This window comes from Hippocampus bargibanti, linkage group LG15 (genome assembly GCF_051943395.1).
Source record: "Hippocampus bargibanti isolate YZ-2025 linkage group LG15, ASM5194339v1, whole genome shotgun sequence".
Classification (NCBI taxonomy): Eukaryota; Metazoa; Chordata; class Actinopteri; order Syngnathiformes; family Syngnathidae; genus Hippocampus; species Hippocampus bargibanti.
The window spans coordinates 1,401,516-1,419,649 of NC_142748.1; the positions used below are offsets into that span (position 1 = coordinate 1,401,516).

The window sequence follows — 18,134 nt, forward strand, 5'->3', positions numbered from 1 at the left end:
CAGCCTCGCAGGTGTTGGTCGTTTAATCATTGACACTTAAAAGGACACCCGGCACGATCATCCGGTGCCGGTTCATTGTTTGTTTGCTGCTTGGTTGCTGCATGCATTGTGTATGTGTTTGTTTAACCTTGGCGGACTTTTACTTTTGGTCTTCTTTTGCTACTTTGTATTTTTTCCATTCAGATGATTTTGATGTTTTACATTTTGTTCCTGCTGACTTTATTTTAATACAATTTGTCAAACAACCTCCTGCTCCATCCTGCCTGCTTTTTGGGATCCGAACCCGCCATCACCACCTCGCAAACCGTGACAGTGTTTGTTTTTATATATATTTTTTGTCATGGACAAGATTTTTAAAATGGCGCATAATTCATGAAGTCACATTAAATTTGTGTACAGTGGACAGGTTATGATATCGGGTTAGAAGTGATCATTATTGGTGCATTAAATGGTTAAAAACTGAACTTTTAAAAAATATCATTAAACACATCCTGGATGGGCTTTTTTTTTTTTAAACTCGCACTGCCTTCTCTCCATTATAAATGAACCGCAATATCTAGCTAAATAGCAAACTAGGTAGGTAGGTATTACCTACCTAGCTAGTTAGCGATAGCTAGATAGATTAAATTCAGGATAGAATCAGAAGTATGGAGAACACACAAACTGTGTAATTTAAATGTATTCACTGCAAGACTAATAAAGGCTAATCCAATCCAATCCTAGGTAGTATCTACCTAGCTAGTTAGCGATAGCTAGATAGATTAAATTCAGGATAGAATCAGTATCATTTTTATTGGCCAAGTATGTAGAACACACAAGCTGAGTAATGGTAATGTATTCACTGCAAGACTAATAAAGGCTAATATCCATTTGCTATCTATTTGCTAGCTACCTAGCTGGCTATCTATTTGCTATATATTAGCTATCTGGCTAGCTAGCTAGCAATGTAACTGGCTATCTATTAGCTATATGGCTATCTAGCTAATTAGCTAACTGTCTAGCTGGCTATCTATTCGCCAGCTAGCTAGTTTTCTATCTATTTGAGTTACTTCTGGGTTGAGTGGCGCATGTAGGTGCCGCTGCTCACCTGTAGTAAAACTGATCCTGTGACTGTAAAGTGACCTTGGGAGTTTTGAAAGGCGTTTAAATATCAAATGTATTGTTATTATTATTATGAAATATGAATCATATAGCTAGCCAAAGATCATACTTTGTATGGAGTGACCGAAAAAAAAGACACAACTCAACCTTTTTTCATTCAATATACATGACATGACAAACGCATTTTTACTATCTATTTGCTATCTATTAGCTATCTGGCTAACTAGCTGGCTATCTACTTAGCTATCTATTAGCTATCAATTAGCTGGCTATTTAGATGGCGATCTATTAGCTGGCTAGCTATCTAGCTGGCTATCGACCTAGTTATCTATTAGCTATCAATTAGCTAGCTTTCTATCTATTTGAGTTACCTGTATTCCGGGTTGAGTGAACGCTGGCGCGTGTGGCTGCCGCTGCTCACCCACAGAAAAATTCTTATGATAAATTATTATTATTATTATTATTAAATATGAATCATATAGCTAGCCAAAAATCATACTTTATATGGAGTGACCGACAAAAAAGGCACAACTCAACCTTTTTTCATTCAATATACATGACATGACAAACGTATTATCTATTAGCTATCTGGCTAACTAGCTGGCTATATAGCTGGCTATTATGAAATATGAATCATATAGCTAGCCAAAGATCATACTTTATATGGAGTGACCGAAAAAAAAGACACAACTCAACCTTTATTCATTCAATATACATGACATGACAAACGCATTTTTACTATCTATTTGCTATCTATTAGCTATCTGGCTAACTAGCTGGCTATATAGCTGGCTATTTATTGGCTGGCTAGCTATATATCTGGCTATCTACCTAGCTATCTATTAGCTATCAATTAGCTAGCTTTCTATCTATTTGAGTTACCTGTATTCCGAGTTGAGTGAACGCTGGCGCGTGTGGCTGCCGCTGCTCACCCACAGAAAAATTGTTATGATAAATTATTATTACTATTATTATTATTAAATATGAATCATATAGCTAGCCAAAGATCATACTTTGTATGGAGTGACCGAAAAAAAAAGACACAACTCAACCTTTTTTCATTCAATATACATGACATGACAAACGCATTTTTACTATCTATTTGCTATCTATTAGCTATCTGGCTAACTAGCTGGCTATTTATTGGCTGGCTAGCTATATAGCTGGCTATCTACTTAGCTATCAATTAGCTGGCTATTTAGATGGCGATCTATTAGCTAGCTAGCTATCTAGCTGGCTATCGACCTAGTTATCTATTAGCTATCAATTAGCTGGCTTTCTATCTATTTGAGTTACCTGTATTCCGGGTTGAGTGAACGCGTGTGGCTGCCACTGCTCACCCACAGAAAAATTCTTATGATAAATTATTATTATTATTATTATTATTAAATATGAATCATATAGCTAGCCAAAGATCATACTTTATATGGAGTGACCGACAAAAAAGGCACAACTCAACCTTTTTTTCATTCAATATATTCACAAGCTTTGGTACGACATATTTTTCCTTTCAGTGCAAATCAAATTATTTCCTCTGTTTTGTTAACACAAAAGAGAACATGTTTCTACAGCCCTGTCGAGACAATCAAACACACACACACACACACACACACACACACACACACACACACACACACACACACACACACACACACACACACACACACACACACACACACACACACACACACACACACACACTCTCTCTACCACTGCATACCTCATTTGTCTATTTTCCATGGCTTGAAATGTGTACCTTCCTGCCTTTGGCCCAGAAGTTTCATGGAGAACAATGTCTCATTAAGTTCGGAGGTTCAGGAAGTCAACACACGGGGAATGCTTGAACTTTCCCACATATCTCTGTACAGGTTTCATGATGCTTGTGCATGTATAAGCATTGAACCCATGCAGGTTTGAATCGAATAATAAAAAAAAATGAGCTCTCACATGCAATTAATATATGACTTATTTCAATTCAAAACTCTTTTTTTTTGCAATATGTTATACAACATCGTAAATGCTCAAAATATTTTCCAATTTCATATGAAGTTCATGAAGTAAGGAGAAAAATCCATCTGTTGATATCCATCTTAGGTGGCCGCCATTTTGATTTATACTGCTACTTGTTGTCAAATGAAAATAAAATATCTGAGCTATAGTGCTAAAATTACAACCATTATGGCTCACTTTTTTTCTGCATTTGGTCATGTGATGTTTGTAATGTGAAGCAGTGTAATATCATTTTTAGCTGACAAGTAATATTATTATTATTATTATTATTATTATTATTATTATTATTATTATTATTATTATTATTATTATCATTATTTATGATTATTATTAGACATTTTGGTTCAGACTTTAGCAAGCATCATGGAAATTTGCAAGTTTGATTTGCTATCACGGGCCAAATAAAATAATAATAATAATAATAATAATAATAATAATAATAATAATAATCCATTTGATTTCTAAATAATAATAAAAACTCCATTTGACTTTCTCACAGGATCAGCCTTTGTGGGTGAGCAGCGGCAGCCAACACGCGCCAGCGTTCACTCAACCCGAAAGTAACTCAGACAGATAGAAATCTAGCTAAGAGTTAGCTAATAGATAGATAGCTAGCCAGCTAGATAGCAAATAGAGAGCTATCTAGCTAGCTCAATAGCTAATAACCAGATAGACAGCCAGCCATCTCGATAGCAAATAGGGAGCCAGCCAGCTAGCTGGACAGCTAGCCAGCTAGATAGCAAATAGAGAGCTAGCTATATAGCTAATAGCTAGATGAGAAAAAAGAGGGGAAAAAATGACAAGCAATTCAAGCACTTCAAGATGTTATAATTGGACGATGACAATAGGGTGGCAAGAAAACTACATATTTTACGTGTTTTATTTAATGATGCACTGCATGGTTATAATAATGGTAGTGGTAATAATAATAATAATAATAATAATAATAATAATAATAATAATAATATGTCCGGTGGGCAAAATGGCCGGCCCATGAGGTGGATAATAACAGGTGGATTTTTCTGATTAGTTTAGATTTCACACTTGCAATATTAATTTCAATACTTTTTTTAAAAAAACGTTTTTTATACCAGTGGATGTGCATGAAACATCGTAACGAACATCTGTGACTGAACTTCTCCTTCAAGATGACTGGACAATAGACTATATATATATACACTGGTCAAAAAGCAATAGCAATATAGTGTACTGTACTAGCTATGTAGCTAGCGAGCTAGCCTTCTATCTATTTGAGTTACTACTGCTCACCCATAGAAAAACTTATCCTGTGATTGTAAAGTGACCTTGAGAGTTTTGAAAGGTGCTTATAAATGAAATGTATTATTATTATTATTATTATTATTATTATTATTATTATTATTATTATTAATATTATTAGGTGTACATTTTATTGAGTGTTTTAAGCTCTTCTAAAGTGTATTTGAGTGTGATGAAAAGCGCTTTTAAATCAAATGTACTATTATTATTATTATTATTATTATTATTATTATTATTAGCCTTTTTATCAAGCATCTTCATCTTTATTAAGATCATCAAATTGCTTGTTCTGTAGCCACAAGGCGACACAAGCCAGTGTCTTATTTTGCCGGTCCCAAGCCCGGATAAATACAGAGGGTTGTGTCAGGAATTATTATTATTATTATTATTATTATTATTATTATTATTATTATTATTATTATTATTATTATTATTATTATTATTAGGTGTACATTTTATTGAGTGTTTTAAGCTCTTCTAAAGTGTATTTGAGTGTGATGAAAAGCGCTTTTAAATCAAATGTACTATTATTATTATTATTATTATTATTATTATGATTATTATTATTATTATTATTATTATTAGCCTTTTTATCAAGCATCTTCATCTTTATTAAGATCATCAAATTGCTTGTTCTGTAGCCACAAGGCGACACAAGCCAGTGTCTTATTTTGCCGGTCCCAAGCCTGGATAAACACAGAGGGTTCTGTCAGGAATTATTATTATTATTATTATTATTATTATTATTATTATTATTATTATTATTATTATTATTATTATTATTAGATAGATAGCCAGATAACTAATAGATAGCTAATAGACAGCCAGCTAGGTATCTAGCCATATAGCCAGCTAGGTAGCTAGCCAGATAGCCAGCTAGGTAGCTAACTAGATAGCCAGCTAAGTAACTAGCTAGATAGCCAGCTCGGTAGCTAGCTAGATAGTCAGCTTTCATGGCAGTTGTTATTGAAATAGAGCATATTCACTATTATTATTAATACACAGAAATTGAGACTAGGTGGAGACATATTTTATGGAAATTACAATAAGTCTTTTTCAGTGAACAATATTTTTATATTGCAAGACAATGCTCCCTATTAGTGATTCCGTTCTGTCATTTTCCAGTCATCCATTCTTCTGGCCTCTGTTTGGCTAAGATTACTTACAATTAAAGGTCACCGCACCACATATTGCGTAGCACACTTTTGAAACCACGCAATTTCCTTGTCATGGTATGCGGAGAGACATTTTGACCCGATGTGGACAGTCGTTGCTAACAACAGTGGCTCAAGCAATTAAGAAAACCCACTGACTTTTTATCAAGACTGTTGCAGGAATTTCAGCGAGACAATATTTTCCATTTTCCTTTGAACGCAGCTGGCCAGGAAAGCCGAGATTCCTCTTTCAAGGTCAAGTTTACCCAAGACACTGCAATACAATACCTTCATAAAAAAAACGCCATCAAGCCTGAACAGAAAACAATAGAATAGAGACCCCCTACACACCCTCTTCTCCACTTTATGCCCCACCCTCATTCTCCCTTGTCTCCAGCTCCCGGCCTTTGATGGGATCATCTTCCTGCTCAGCAGATGTCCACTTTTTTCCACCGTCCAATTTGCGCTGGGACTTGTTTCATGCAACAACACAGCAGCCTATCTGCATGTGTGTTTTGTTGTGACGCTGGTTGTGTTCCTGTTTTGTTGCGAGTACATCCACCTATGAGGAAACCACCCCCTACGCCCTTTTCATGTCTTTTCCATCCCTTCATTAACAATTAATAGTGCATTGTATTCCAAAGGTAAAGTGTAAGAGGAAAATCCTGGTGAAAAAGTGAGAAAAATAGCGAGCGGTTGATTCATGAGAGCAGGAAAACACACCCGCACACACATGCAAAAACGTATACTTTTTTATACCTGAAAGGACCACCGACACCATTTTTTGTTTCCTAACTGACATGTGACATCAGATAAGAAAAATGTTTTATAGCATCTAAAATACCCAAAACACGCAGTATGATATTTTTAGTCAAATGCAAAAGACCAATAAAAATGACTTAGTGTCCCAAAACTGCCACAAATGAGCTCGAAATTGAGGAGATTCAGAAAGTCCCGCCTCCTTGTTTGTGACATCACAATGGGTCACACACTGCCTTGCTCCAGAATCAAAACAATGGCTTCGGAGAGTTCAGATTGGGAGAAGATGCTTTCTTGTGACTCATCCAGTTATGAATATGATTCAAATAGTTCTAAAGAGGAAAGCATGCATGTTTGCAATCGATTAAAAAAGTCCTTCCGTATCATTTCGAGCCATCTGCAAGCGATGTAACCGGTGAAGATCTGGACTCCGATGTAGCGCCCAGAAAATGGTGGCTTTAGAACATAGGTCTACTACAGTCCCATGCTTTCTGACCTTCTTAACCCAACCAACAATCGTTGATTTTGATAGAAAGTTGCGACAATGGAAACGCTTTCGAAACTGAATCTGTACACTGATTTTGTCGCAAAATAGGTGTCCAGGGAGAATATATTCTGCCTATTTATCCAAGACATTTTTGGGGCAACTATAGCTGCAAACGATCATCTATAGGTTCAACGTTCACATCCTGAAACATTCATTACATTACAGACATTCATTAAAAAAATATTTTTTCAAATAAAATATGGGTACGCATTTTTTTGGATCACCCTATATAATAAAACATTGTTCCATATGAAATTCATTTTGCGGAGGTATGTGGGAGTTGTAATTCATGGATGTTCTGCATTCCTTAATACTTTTCCATCTAATCCAGGGGTGTCAAAGTCATTTTTTTGCCGCGGGCCCCATTGTAGTTACGGTTTCCTATCGAGGGCCGTTATGAATTTGGGGAACCCATTAGAATGTTTAAATCCCTTCAAATACAGTAAAGTCTCGTTATATCGATATTCAAGGGAGTCCGAAAAAATATCGATATAACCGGGACTATCGATATATCCGACCCTGTTTGCATGTAATTTTCTCCGTGCGTGCATAGAAATAATATCGATATAACCGGGACTATCGATATATCCGGTATCGATATAACGAGACTTTACTGTATTACATATAGAGCACACAGCAAATTAATGAATAACTCGTTTTCAAATCTGAAGTCAAGAATAATGACTTTTATTGTGGTTGACATCCAAAAATATGAAATTTTGGCTCAGATTTTAGCAATCGTCATGGAATTTAACAAGTTTGATTTGCTTTCGCGGGCCGAAAAAAAATGATGTGGCGGGCCGGATTTGGCCCGCGGGCCTTGACTTTGACACCTGTGATCTAACCCATCTATCCCAGGTGATCTGATTTATATTCTGAGCACCTGGAGAACTATATCACTCTATCTATCCATCCATTTTCTGATCTACTTATCCATCATGATCGAAAAAGACATTTTCGTCACAGAAGTGCAGCGTTCGATTCTGGCTCCTGATTGGTTTGAAAGTCCTCCCTATGCCAGCGTTCGTTTGCTCTGGTTTCCTCCCACATTCCCAAAAACATGAATGGCAGGTTAATGGAACGCTCTATATTGTCCCATGGTGTAATTGTGGTTGCAAAAGTTTGTTTGTCTGTGTACCCTGCGATTGGTCGACAATCAGGGTGTCCTTAGCTGATTACCCAAAGATAGCTGGGATAGGTTCCCGCACACCAGAGACCGTCATGAAGAGAAGCGGAGTTTACAATTGATACCCTGGAAGAATTTGTAAAATATTTACAGTATTTTACCTTTGTTTGTAAATATCATGGAATAAATCGATCTACTGTTTGGTCAAAGTCAATTGCGCTTGGCAGATCCGAGTGAGCCTGCAAAAAAATGGCAGGCATAGACAAGCAAACGGTAATTCTATAGTCACGTGAATTACACTGAAACATAAACATGTCAGGAGAGCACTCACAAACTGTGGTTCCCCTCAGTGGTCTTTTAACAAATGTCAAAAGAAAAGAATATGGAATGAAACCAAAAAATTCTGAAGATACTAAAAGGAGAGGAGTAGCAGTAACTTACATTGCAGGGGTTTCTGAAAAACTACAGATAGGCTGCCAAATAAAAAACAAAGTAATGTAGTTTATTCAATACATTGTAAAAATGAAAATTGTAACATTGGGGAGACTAAACAAATTCTCAAAAAAAGACTTTATCAACATCACAGGGATAATACGAGTGGGACTTAATCTGCAGTACATGTGCCTAAAATCTAGAAACCAGTCATTTGACCACAATGAGGTTAAAATCTTAGCGAAAGAAAATAGATGGTTTCAAAGGGGCGTAAAAAAAGCTATTTTTAGAAAAACCCTTCACTAAATCGCCATGGTGGGGTGAGGTTTAATTTGGATCGTGCTTACAACACACTTCTGAGATTGTTACCACGTAGGCTTAGTTATGCTGATGAGGTGATACCCGAGTAAATGGTGCAATCAGGACAGTCCTCGACCATAATCAGTCAGGACAATAGAAGTAATCAGTGTAGCCTCAGGAAATAGTCCTCTGCTCCCCCCCAACCTAAGAGCAGGGACCTATCAGAGCAGACGACTGGCACTGCCACATCTGGACAGTAGGGATATACAGTATATATAGGGCCAGAGCTACCAGCAAAATTTTAGTTCACTGACGAAGCCTCTTGGATGAGAAGCGAAACGTCGAAAGAAGTACAGATGACAGCTGAAGAAACCCTTTCGTCGATGTATTAAACTGAGCATCAGTGAATTCTTCACTATGCAGCTTTACTTGTAGAGATGGTGTTCTTGCACAACACTCGAGCAAGAGGGATATTTCCATTCCCTCAACTCTTGTCAATCATCATGTACATCTCGCTCTGTAATTTTTCTCCCTTTTGGCATGACTGAGAAGAGTCAAACTTGAAGCCTTGTTGCAATAAGTGAAAGGTCCTGTCAAATGTAATGAACCAACAACAGCTCCGTTTAGGCTGCTCTGTAATTTAAACCCTTTTCCGTGACTTTGGTGAGTAATTCAAATCCCTTACTTTAGTCATATTGTATGTACTAGTACTTCTTCTCAGAAAGGGAAGAAAATCCCAATACCCATATCCCAATGTAATTAGTCCAGAACATAAAGTAGACACCAAACCCTAGATCACAGGTGTCAAAGTCAAGGCCAAAAAAACACATCTAATTTTAGGTTTTAACTCTTTCAGGAACAGTGGTTACCACAATTGACAGTTTATCCCGTTCTAAGATCACAGGGTGCATGAAATTGGTTTACCTGTACTGAAATCCCTCGTTTTTCGCGGTTAATGGGGACCAGGACCATCCGCAATAGATGAAAATCTGCGAAGTAGAGTTATATAATATTAATCCACGTGATAAAATGCACAGCCAATCCACATGGCTGTAAATTATGAGATATTGTGCTGTAGTTGGGTGAACCGTGAAGTAGTGAGGGATCACTATACTTGTTTATATTTTATATATACAGTAAAGTATCGTTATATCGATATCGGATATATCGATAGTCCCGGTTATATCGATACTATTTCTATGCACGCACGGAGAAAATTACATGCAAACAGGGTCGGATATATCGATAGTCCCGGTTATATCGATATTTTTTCAGACTCCCTTGAATATCGATATAACGAGACTTTACTGTATATATATTTTTTATCGACTGTATTGACAAAATATCTGGTATTTTTTCCCAGCTATACCTAGTTTCCATGTGTATTCTGTTGCATTCTACCGACGAATACTGTTTGCACCTGTTTTAATGAGAATGCACTCAAACAGCTTCAAACGGCAGGCGGATTAACACTGCAGATGTTCTTTAGGACACAGCGATGACAACAACACATAAACTTAAACAAATACAAAAACACTACTTAATACTTAATACAATACTTAAACAAATTTCCCCATTGTGGGACGAATAAAGGTATTCTGATTCTGACTTAACACATGCACATATACACATGTGCAACTTGAAACTGCGTTTCATTTGCAGTGACTATGTATAATACTGTATTGTCATATTTTACTGTAGAGTATATTAATTCCATATTTCAATTGTGCTATTTGTGAAGAGGCAAAAACTCTATAGGCTAAGTAAGATTGTTTTTTCTCTTCATAAAAAAAAAAATAACTCATTCACGACCAGACATTTGCAAAAAAATATCCACTCCAGTGCCACGGTTATTGTCATTGTGACTCGAATTTCAGGATCCACAGAGTTTTAGGACTACATAAACAGTTAATTAAGCATAAGAAACATTAGACTCTCTTCTTTCTTCAGAAAAAACAAACAAATCCATTCCTAAATTATAGGGGTTTGGAGTTATATGAACTTGAAATGAGGGTGGCTGTCCAAAATACAACGCAATACCAGTGTCTGAAACACATGACAAAAAGTTAGCGGACGCCAGGGCAGACAACTCTGAAAAGTTGCCTACCATTTTTCACACCTTGAAACACAATAAGACGACTAATTGCAAAAAAAAAAAAAAAAACATTGTTGCGAAGTATAAAGTATGTTTTTAAATTAAGGAAGTACATACCACAAATGCTCCATTACTTAATTTATGGTAAATATCGCTTGCTGAAGATTTTGCTCCAGTTGTCGTTTGTCGTCATGGTGCACAATGAAATGTTTGCGTTGCGTTGTCTGCTAAAAGCCACGTGGACTCCTCTTTCTAAGCACCTTTCAAAACTATCAAGTACACTTTACAGTCACGGTATAGTCCAAATTGCCAAACGAACATTCGTTTGGCAATTTGGATACTTGGCACTGCAGCCAATCAGAAGCCTGTTTTATGCTTCGGACTATAGCGTGACTGTAAAGTGTACTTGAAAGTTTTGAAAGGGGCTTAGAAAGAGGAGTCCACGGGCTTGTAGCGGTTTGATTGTAGCTTTTGCTTTATTGAATAAAACAAATGTTTGATTCGAAAAAAATCTCTTTGGTTTCTTGAAGAAGTTGTCGGCCACCCGGGCCGAGACGTTTAGAAAGTTGTACGCCAGATGTAAAAGTTGTACGCCCCGGGCCTCCGGGCAGACGTTATTTCAAACACTGGCAATGCATACAGATTGGTTTATATATCGCTTCAACAACAGCTGAAGCTGGAACAAAGCGCTAACATGGAAACAAGGGAAATGCTGCCTCCTTGTGGAATATTGCCAGAAGTCTAGTCAGCGCATTAACGGGACCCAAGCAAGAAAAAAATAAAACCCGAACAAATTCGTGAATGGCAGTGAATGAGTTTTGATCAAGGAGCAAAGAAACAAATAAATAAACAAGCAAATAAATAAATACACAGATGCATGCACACATAAATAAACAAATAAATAAAAATTACAAAAGTGGTGGCGGACAAACCAGAATCAAAATCATAAAGCCTTTAATAGTCCCACAATGCTGAAATTTGCTATCTACAGCAGCAAAGTTGAAAGCAATATTTCAAGGTTTTATTGGATTGAATTGGGTTTGCCTTTATTAGTCTCGCAGTGGAGAACCACTCATTGCATCTTCATTATAGATAACTTATAGTATAAATGTATACGCTCCAGTGTAGCTTGAGTTTACCAAGACCTGACGTAGATGGTTGATTTTCTTTCTAGTTTTCCTTTTGTTCTACTGCCCCCTATCGACAAATTAAAACGCTTTCTGTCACAGTAAACAAACTAGAGAACTGAAAAAACATCACAATTTAAAATATTGTCACGGTTTGCGAGGTGGTGATGGCGGGTTCGGATCCCAAAAAGCAGGCAGGAGGGAGTAGGAGGTTGTTTGACAAATTGTATTAAAATAAAGTCAGCAGGAACAAAATGTAAAACATCAAAATCATCTGAATGGAAAAAATACAAAGTAGCAAAAGAAGACCAAAAGTAAAAGTCCGCCAAGGTTAAACAAACACATACACAATGCATGCAGCAAACAAACAATGAACCGGCCCCGGATGGTCGTGCCGGGTGTCCTTTTAAGTGTCAGTGATTAAACGACCAACACCTGCGAGGCTGCAGGCAGGGCTGACGTCGCTACCCGCTCACCAATCTGATCATGACAAATATGAACCTTTCTAGCGTTTTGTAATGGAGTCAAACGAATCTGCAGTTCGCAAACTCAATTTGGTGATAAAAGTAATAAATCTATAAGATCTTAAATTGATCTGGAATTATAAACACGATTTAATGAATAGTTTTAAACATTGTTTTTATAACTACTCTAAATATGGAAGTTCACTGCATTCATATTTACTAGTTTTTTGGTTTGTTTGTTTTTTTCTCTACAGGATGAAGTCAAAGTTCCCTCCAAGCTTAACGTTTCCAAGTCCATGCGGGTTGCTGAGTCTGTACCAGGAAGCAGAGGAGGAAGTGTGCTCGAGCTCAAGGAAGCTACCGAGGAGCCTGGAGAGGAGGGGGAAGAGGGTGAGAAGGAAAACAAACCCACTATCGACCTTTCCTCAGATGAGGAAGGCGTGGCAATCGAGGACGTCCTTTACGAGACACGTGCAGAACGTATCAAGCGCAGCAGTCTGCAGCGTGTGCAAACTCTGAAGACCGTATTCTCCAAGGAAAAGATGGATAAGACCAAAGCGAAGACTAAGGAGAACCTGGAGAAGACCAAGCAGAACTTGGAGAAGACAAAGCAGAAGACAAAAGAAAATCTGGAGAAGACCAAGCAGAAAACGAAGGAGAACATCGAGAATACTAAGCAAAAGGCTAAGGAGAACCTGGAGAAAACCCGACACAACATTGAGAAGAAGATGGGAAAACTCGGAACACGCATGAGCGTCAATCCGGAACGCAAGCAGAAGATCCAGACGTCCCGCAACAAGATGCAGAAAGCCTTCACGCCAGACCATGTGGTGTATGCACGTTCCAAGACTGCCGTGTACAAGGTGCCCCCTTTTACGTTCCATGTCAAGAAAGTCCGTGATGGCGCCGTCGAGGTGATCCAAGGCACCGAGATGGTGGAGGTCTCCCAGAATGCCGAGCCCTTCAACGAAGTGAATGAAGAAGTCGAAGGAGAGGGGGTGGATGTCGAGATGGAAATGATGAATGGTGGAGGTGATGATGACGATGAAGACGAAGAGGAGGAAAGCCATGATGTCATTGACGATAATGAGGATAAAGACAGAGACAGCGACTAAATAGAAAACAAGGACTTTGGCAATTTGTGTTCCAAAACCCAAAAAATCCAACCCAGATGTTATTTTGTAAAAACTGAATACAGTTTCAGGATTGAACACATCGCTTTTATTTCCCTTCAATTTGATCTGACTTTTGATGCTTCCTTTTGTTCAATCGGGATATCATAACATGCCTCCATACCGAGTTAAACCATGGAGAGCGGGCAAATATTCTGAGTACCTTATTTCTGCACTATCAGGCGCTTCGGATGATAAGGCGCACGTTCAATGAGCGGCCTATATACCGGTAACATACGACTTACGACCGAGTTCCGTTCCGACCAAACGGTCGTAAGTCAAAATGGTCGTAAGTCGAAACCCATTCAAATAGTTGAATAGAGACTCGGAGGCTAAATGACTCGCAAACTCCCCCCTCTGGTGCCAGAACACGGTCGATTGCTGTACGAGGCCAGGCGTAGAATTGAAAATTTACAAATAGGGTCTGGAGGTCGCGGTCAGAAGTATGGGTGGTCGTAAGTCGAGCCAGTCGTAAGTCAGATGTTACCTGTATATATATACAGTAAAGTCTCGTTATATCGATATTCAAGGGAGTCCGAAAAAATATCGATATAAGCGGGACTATCGATATATCCGACCCGGTTTGCATGTAATTTTTCTCCGTGCGCGCATAGAAATAGTATCGATATAACCGGGACTATCGATATATCCGATATCGATATAACGAGACTTTACTGTATATGTATTTGTTTTTTTTTTTTTTTTTCGGTAGGGCGCACCGTATTATAAGGAGCAAAGAAGCTACAATAGTAGCTGTGGTTGGGATATATATCCACTTGATGGTGATACGCTACAGGAATCAATACCATACGATGTTTCATCTCCTCCGATATTACATACAGAACGCACAACTAATTAATGAAAATGTAGTTTTCAAATCTGAAGTCATGAATAATCACTGTTGTTGTGGTTCACATGGGATAATTTAAAGTTTTGGTTCAGACTTTAGCAAGCATCATGGTACTTGGCATGCTTGATTTGCTTTCATGGGCCGAATAAAAAGATGACGGGCCTTGACTTTGACACCTGTGATAAAGAACGTTCACAACCGCCGCGGTAGTTTACATAGCCATAACACTGGTCACAAATACGGATATGAAAAATTAAAATACAAATGGCTTTACAAAACTACGAAGGAAAGACAAAAGTTATCAGGACGGTTGAGAAAACAAAAACGCACACAAACCTTGTGGGCTCAGATCCACAATGGGGCTTAATATCCTTGGAGATCTCGCTCGGCTATTTCCTTCGTTTCGTCAGGACTTAACTAAGCTTTTGGTATTATCTTCGTATTACAATGTCCGAGCAGAGCTTACAAAGTAGTTGTCCGTTTGAGTGAGTTGGCGAATGCATGTCAAGTAGTGTCGAGCAAAGAAGAACCGTTTCAGGTTACAATTGGTTTATACAGTACTAATAATCACCACCAGATGGCATGAAAAGACTATCAGGGAAACAGTTCAGTGAGGAACGTAAATATTCTTTTCGACTAGACTAAATGCTTTTTTTATGTGCGCCTTATAGTGCAGAAAATATCAAAAAATTATTTAACCACCAAGACCTATCAAGGTTTGACTATTTTATTCCCAACGCCTCTGATAGCATTAGTTTTTGCTTCACATGGTCAGAAGACATAACCGAAAACGTGATTCCCTTAAACGCCCCTTAACCGAAGGATTGTGCTAATTCACCTCATTTTGTTTCATATTTCATAAAGCAGCAACGTCAAATAGTTATTTGTTCAACCCCAAAATTTGACTGATGTACAATAGCACAAATAAACATGATGTGGCATCTTTAACACAGCAAACTGATTGAACATAATCTTAAAATTACAAAACAATTTACAAAAATGCTTATTACTGATATAATGGAACACATTGAATTAAATCACAGATCCATTGAAGTTGAGAATACATACTGATATTCATGATGATTGAAAGTACTCATGGAAAGTGGGCAAACAATGGATATGATATCGTTATGTGGATGATATACAGTATATATACACGTATACAGTATGTATATACTATATACATACATATATAACTCAAGCCTCGGATTGGATTCTTCATCTTGACAATACAATATCTTTGAAATTCGGTATGATTCTGACTGTGAATTGTTGTTTGTCTATGTTTATGCCCTGCGATTTGTTGGCAACCGGTTAGGGTGTCCCCTACTGACTACCCAAAAACGGCTTGGGAAGGTTCCAGCATGCCTGACAAGCCTTTTGAGGATAAGCGGGCCAGAAAATGGATGGAGGTAGGAAAGGGATGGATGGATGACGAAACCAAAACTGGCTCCAAAACGAACTAAGCCAATGCCAGATTATTTATACTAAATACTGAGGATTTGACCAGGTACATTAGGTTGAGATTTGGATCCAACAAGGGGTAAAAACAACACATACTAATAAATTGGACGTACCAAAAAGAGGTTTTATCAGGTTATGACGAAAGCCATGGTTGAGAAAAATAAATATATTATGAGCAAAATGTTCTAAAATGTAGAAGCAGCTGTCCCCAAATCGGACGGCAAACAAGTTTAGCACGAATCAACAAACAGTCCCTCAGTTGTGAGCAGTCACATACTCCATTTTGCTTCAAACGTTCAAAACGTTTTTTTTCCCTGAAGGCGGAAGACCAGCTAATCTCCTGGGTTTATGTTTCATTTACCCATGTCTTTCTATCATTGTGAAAGCTTTCTTTCTCTCAGTTCTTTTAAATAACAAACTGAGATACGGACCAATATGTCAAACACGTATCATAACACTGTATAGATTGCAGACTGTTCAGTATGCTTAAAACACCTGATAGTGAATACATTGCCAAGATTGTGTACATTTGCAAGCTGCTACTGCCCCCTGGGGCTAAATCATTGAATTATGGTCTTGTCTGCAGCTTTCCAAGTGTTTCTCCAAGCATTTCAGTCAAATTGGTTTGCCCAAGTTTAACCGTGTTCATACTTGTTTGACTAATGTGTCTTGAGTTATGTGATTTGGTCATGATTTATAAATGTGGGATTAAACTCATGTATTCAGATGATGGATGTTCTGCGATGACATAAAATAAAAGTTATTTTTCATATAACACAAACATGGGATAGAAGTGGGAGATAGAAGGCACCTGGGCCGGTATTACGGTGAATGTGTAAAATATATTAAGTGACAAGTTCAGCAGTACTACATTATTGTCCAAGCGTATTTCGAGCACAGAAACATGTTGAAATTGTATTTGTTTTTGTAAATAATCACAATGCAGTTCATAATGCGGAAACATTTTGCATACCAGAGAGCATAATGCATAAAGCTGCTTGCACATACTACCTGTATCATGCATTTAGAAGTTTCTTGAGCCAAAAATTGTCACGCTTGTCATAGAAAATGCCATATTCTAGCTCTTTTTTTAATGCGCAATTGACCTTAGTGGTTTAATGATGGGCACTTCAAAGTGAATTAACATTGTTGTAATCGATTATTGTACAATGTTTCTTTTACTTAACCACTAATGAATTAATAAAAGCTACTTAGTTCAAAGTTGATTCTTGTGAGTGTATGTGTGCATGTGTATGTGTTTACAAATTGTCACATCTCATTGATCAAATTACTGGTCGCTGATATTGTAGTTTACCAGCCAGAAAACAGTGATGAAATTCCCACTTCGGTAACAGTGTTTGTTTGTGTTCATGTCTGTCTGTTTCTGCATGAGCTCACAAAGAGCAAATGTACAATTGAGGACACAAATGTGCCCTTTTGTTCTTAATTGGTTAATGCGCTATAGCCCAAGCGGGCACTGAGTTAGTTAATTTTGACGAATATCACTATTATTATATATTTGGTGTCTAAATCAGATCACTCTGTAATCATGACAAAGTACAATAATGCAGTGGCGGCCTTCAGTAGTGCTAGATCTGAATAAAGTACAAAAACAAAAACTTCCAATCTCTGTGTATATTCATAAACTCTGAACTAAACTAACTGAACAAAGAAACCCTCAATGCAAAAAAAAAAAAAAAAAAAAAAACAGAACTGATGCATCAAGTTCATGTTTAACAAATCATGAAACCAACAATAACACGCAGAACATGAAAAAAAGCAGTAAATAAAATACAAATGAATAAATAAAATAAAAACAAAAACACAAAAAAACACTCATTGAGAACAGAAAAACATGAAGAAATTAACAACATGCAGAACATGCATTAAACATACCAATACAGTATATTCACCTGTTGATTCACACACACAAAAAAATACAAATAAACAAATAAACCCTCAATAGAGATTTTGAAACGTAACAAGGGCATCCGACGTAAAAGCGTGACCAAAACAAACCTCTAAAGATGGAGGACACTGATTTGCTGCGGCGACCCCTTGAAGGGAAAAGCCGAAAGGAAAAGAAGAAAATAGGCAGGACAAAGAAAGTGCATGTTTAGTTTCCGTATTTCTATTTGCGTGGTCTTGTGTGCTTTTTGTAATTTACTTATGTATTTATGTATTTATTTACTTTACTTACACAGTCAACCATTTGGAGTGATCATCTTCCGGTGTCTGAGGAGTGTTGATTTGTC

General features: G+C 37.4%; 1 protein-coding gene across 1 annotated transcript in view; it reads left to right on the forward strand.

The window, feature by feature from the left end:
- The window catches only part of LOC148887059 (caveolae-associated protein 1-like), a 43,696-nt gene extending 26,591 nt beyond the window's left edge, over window positions 1–17,105 (forward strand). The window contains exon 2 of the mRNA XM_089014660.1: window positions 12,648–17,105. Coding sequence (XP_088870786.1) covers window positions 12,648–13,508 — 861 coding nt within the window. The 3' untranslated portion in view covers window positions 13,509–17,105. The remainder of the gene's footprint in view (window positions 1–12,647) is intronic.
- The last annotated feature ends 1,029 nt before the right edge of the window (window positions 17,106–18,134 follow it).